A 3,523-nucleotide genomic window follows, 5' to 3' on the forward strand; every position below is an offset into this window, starting at 1 on the left:
GGTCATGAGTAACGCAGTTCTACACCCACCCACCCTACGGCTTCCTCTTCAATGTGAAACCCCGCGGTATATGAATTCATATGGGTAGATCTCTGTACAAGCAGAGCCACTTATCTGGCGCAGAACGTTTACATATCGGAGATCAGCGGTGAGAGCTCTGTTCTAAGGATCACGTGGGCGGCTCTTAAAAGAGCCTTTGTGGTCTCATGTGGGATAAGCGGTGCTCACTTGCTCTTGGCGCTTTTGCTGCTCTCGGTCTTCTTGGGCAGCAGAACGGCCTGGATGTTGGGCAGGACGCCTCCCTGAGCGATGGTCACACCACCCAGCAGCTTGTTGAGCTCCTCGTCATTGCGCACGGCCAGCTGCAGGTGACGGGGGATGATTCGGGTCTTCTTGTTGTCCCGGGCGGCATTTCCAGCCAGTTCCAGGATCTCAGCGGTCAGATATTCCAGCACAGCGGCCATGTAAACCGGAGCGCCGGCACCGACCCTCTGAGCGTAGTTGCCCTTGCGGAGAAGTCTGTGCACACGACCGACAGGGAACTGAAGTCCAGCCCGGGATGAGCGGGTCTTGGCTTTAGCCCGCACTTTGCCTCCTTGTTTACCACGTCCAGACATCGCTAAAGCAGGGAAATGTCCTATTCGTATCTTAACAATCACCCCCCTTTCTGCTGCCTTTTATAAGCTACTGCACCGCTCACCAGCTCCTGGGATTGGAGAGATTTAAAGCCACCAACAGAGAACAGACTCGTGGAAACCACCAATTAGCTGCACTGGGAGTGGCTTATGACGACTCCATAGGTCACATGACTTGCTCATCCAGTAGAACAGTGGTCAGGCAGCGTTGCTCATTTGCATAGCCCGTGTATAAATACAGCAGCGGTGGGAGGGTGAAGCATTCCATTATCTCAGTTGTGAGCAGATCGCAGTGTGTTATCATGCCTGAGCCCGCTAAGTCTGCCCCGGCGCCCAAGAAGGGCTCCAAGAAAGCCGTGACCAAGACACAGAAGAAGGACGGCAAGAAGCGGAGAAAGAGCAGGAAGGAGAGCTACGCCATTTACGTGTACAAGGTGCTCAAGCAGGTCCACCCCGACACCGGCATCTCGTCCAAGGCTATGGGCATCATGAACTCCTTCGTCAATGACATCTTCGAGCGCATCGCAGGGGAAGCCTCCCGCCTGGCTCACTACAACAAGCGCTCCACCATCACCTCCCGGGAGATCCAGACTGCCGTGCGCCTGCTGCTGCCTGGAGAGCTGGCCAAGCACGCCGTGTCCGAGGGCACCAAAGCCGTCACCAAGTACACCAGCGCCAAGTAATGTGCCCCGTCCCTGCAGTAAGAACACAAAGGCTCTTCTAAGAGCCACCCACCTTGTCTACAACAGAGCTGTGCCTGCTATTATCTGGCCTCCCGCTAGTCTCCCTGTTCTATGTGCGGCCGTTCTCGTGTCGGTGCAGATGCTGCTTCATACATTATGTGGCTGCCGGACAGGGAGGGACAATGCCGCGTGTGAGGAAGCCGGGACACGGATCCTGCGGGCAGATGACCCGTCATAATATCACACTGTCCAGAAGAAACGGAGCATTGTACATTAGGAGACGGAAGGAAGCATGGGACATCTGTAAATAACAATGATGAGGGTAGTAGTCCGATTTATAACATAGATGCCAGGGAAACTGCTTGACGATGATAGAGAACAAGCAATCACACTGGCGAGGACTGGATAAAGGGTGGTTATTGTAATACAGGTGGAGCAGACTCTGGTGTCTCCTCTGTGCCGGGTGTTGTAATACAAGTGGAGCAGACTCTGGTGTCTCCTCTGTGCCGGGTATTGCAATATAAGTGGAGCAGACTCTGGTGTCTCGTCTGTGCCGGGTTTTGTAATACAAGTGGAGCAGACTGTGTTGTCTCCCCTGTGCCGGGTATTGTAATACAAGTGGAGCAGACTGGTGTCTCCTCTGTGGCAGGTATTGTAATACAAGTGGAGCAGACTCTGGTGTCTCCTCTGAGCCGGGTATTGTAATACAGGCGGAGCAGACTCTGGTGTCTCCTCTGTGCCGGGTATTGTAATACAGGCGGAGCAGACTCTGGTGTCTCCTCTGTGCCGGGTATTGTAATACAAGTGGAGCAGACTCTGGTGTCTCCTCTGTGTCGGGTATTGTAATACAAGTGGAGCAGACTCTGGTGTCTCCTCTGTGCCGGGTATTGTAATACAAGTGGAGCAGACTCTGGTGTCTCCTCTGTGCCAGGTATTGTAATACAAGTGGAGCAGACTCTGGTGTCACACGACCTATTTTCAGACGTAATTCAGGTGTATTACGCCTCGAATTAAGCCTGAAAAGACGTCTCCATTACGTCTGCAAACATCTGCTCGTTGCTTGCAATGAGTTTTACGATATTCTGTTCAGACAAGCTGTAATTTTACACGTCGCTGTAAAAAAACGGCACGTAAAAATACGCCCGCGACAAACAAGTGCAGGACACTTATTGGGACGTTTTTGGAGTCATTATTCATTGACTCCAATGAAGAACAGCGCCAATTACGTCCGTAAAGGACGCCGCGAAAAACGCAAGTACTTGCAATTACGTCTGAAATTCAGGAGCTGTTTTCGCCTGAAAACAGCTCCGTAATTTCAGACGTATTTTGCGTGTGAACATATCCTTATTGTTACACATGATTAGCAGACTGTGGTGTCTCGTCTGTGCTGGTTTGTTGTAGAAGAGTAGCAGCAGACTCTTTGGCGTAACTACAGCAGCTGCTACCTACGGGGCCCGCGGCTTGTTGGGGCCAGTGCCGCCAGCTGACACGCTCCCCCCATATGCTCGGTGGCGCCGCTAGCAGCCATTATAGCTAGTACAGCGGTAGTGCTGCTACTATGGGGCCCACGGCTCCGAGCCTCTAACAAGAATAGGCAGGGCGACACAGGCCCTCTCATGCCCGTAGGCGTCGCTACCACCAGAGGGGGCCCCGGTGCTAGCGACAGCCAAATACATGCATTAGCGCTGAATGGCCGGGCATGTTTCGTGCCTGACCATTCAGCGCCTTACAATGATGCTGATTGGCTAGCGGTGCTTTGACGTCATCGCACCGCTTCCGTGCTTGAAAGGTGCTGATTGACGGGGCAAGTCATTCTGCCCCGCCAATCAGCGTCATTGAACGACGCGTTGTTCAGCTCCTGCAGACCCGCTCAGAAGAGAGCATGTCTGCATTGTCAGCGGACAGGGTGGGAACGGGGTCATGTGAGCATGTAAAGTTTTTTTCTCATAAAACTGTGAGTGGCATTATCTATAGTGGGGGCTCTAGCTACAGGGGGGTCGTCTATATGTGGGCCACTATATACAGGGGGTCTATATGTGGGGATGTGGGCACGATCTACAGGGGTGGTCTATATGTGGGGATGTGGTGCACTATATACAGGGGAGGGTCTATATGTGGGGATGTGGGCACGATCTACAGGGGTGGTCTATATGTGGGGATGTGGTGCACTATATACAGGGGAGGGTCTATATGTGGGGATGTGGT

General features: G+C 52.9%; 2 protein-coding genes across 2 annotated transcripts; one reads left to right on the top strand and one right to left on the bottom strand.

Moving 5' to 3' along the window:
• Positions 1 to 224: 224 nt before the first annotated feature.
• Positions 225 to 617, bottom strand: LOC142663061 (histone H2A type 1-like). The gene has a single exon (XM_075841359.1). It carries the CDS (start codon positions 615 to 617, stop codon positions 225 to 227), a length of 393 nt encoding a protein of 130 aa, XP_075697474.1.
• A 320-nt stretch (positions 618 to 937) lies between these two features.
• On the top strand, positions 938 to 1,318 carry LOC142663062 (histone H2B 1.1). Its single transcript, XM_075841360.1, has one exon. It carries the CDS (start codon positions 938 to 940, stop codon positions 1,316 to 1,318), a length of 381 nt encoding a protein of 126 aa, XP_075697475.1.
• Positions 1,319 to 3,523: the final 2,205 nt, after the last annotated feature.

Source organism: Rhinoderma darwinii, chromosome 11 (genome assembly GCF_050947455.1).
Source record: "Rhinoderma darwinii isolate aRhiDar2 chromosome 11, aRhiDar2.hap1, whole genome shotgun sequence".
Taxonomy (NCBI): Eukaryota; Metazoa; Chordata; class Amphibia; order Anura; family Rhinodermatidae; genus Rhinoderma; species Rhinoderma darwinii.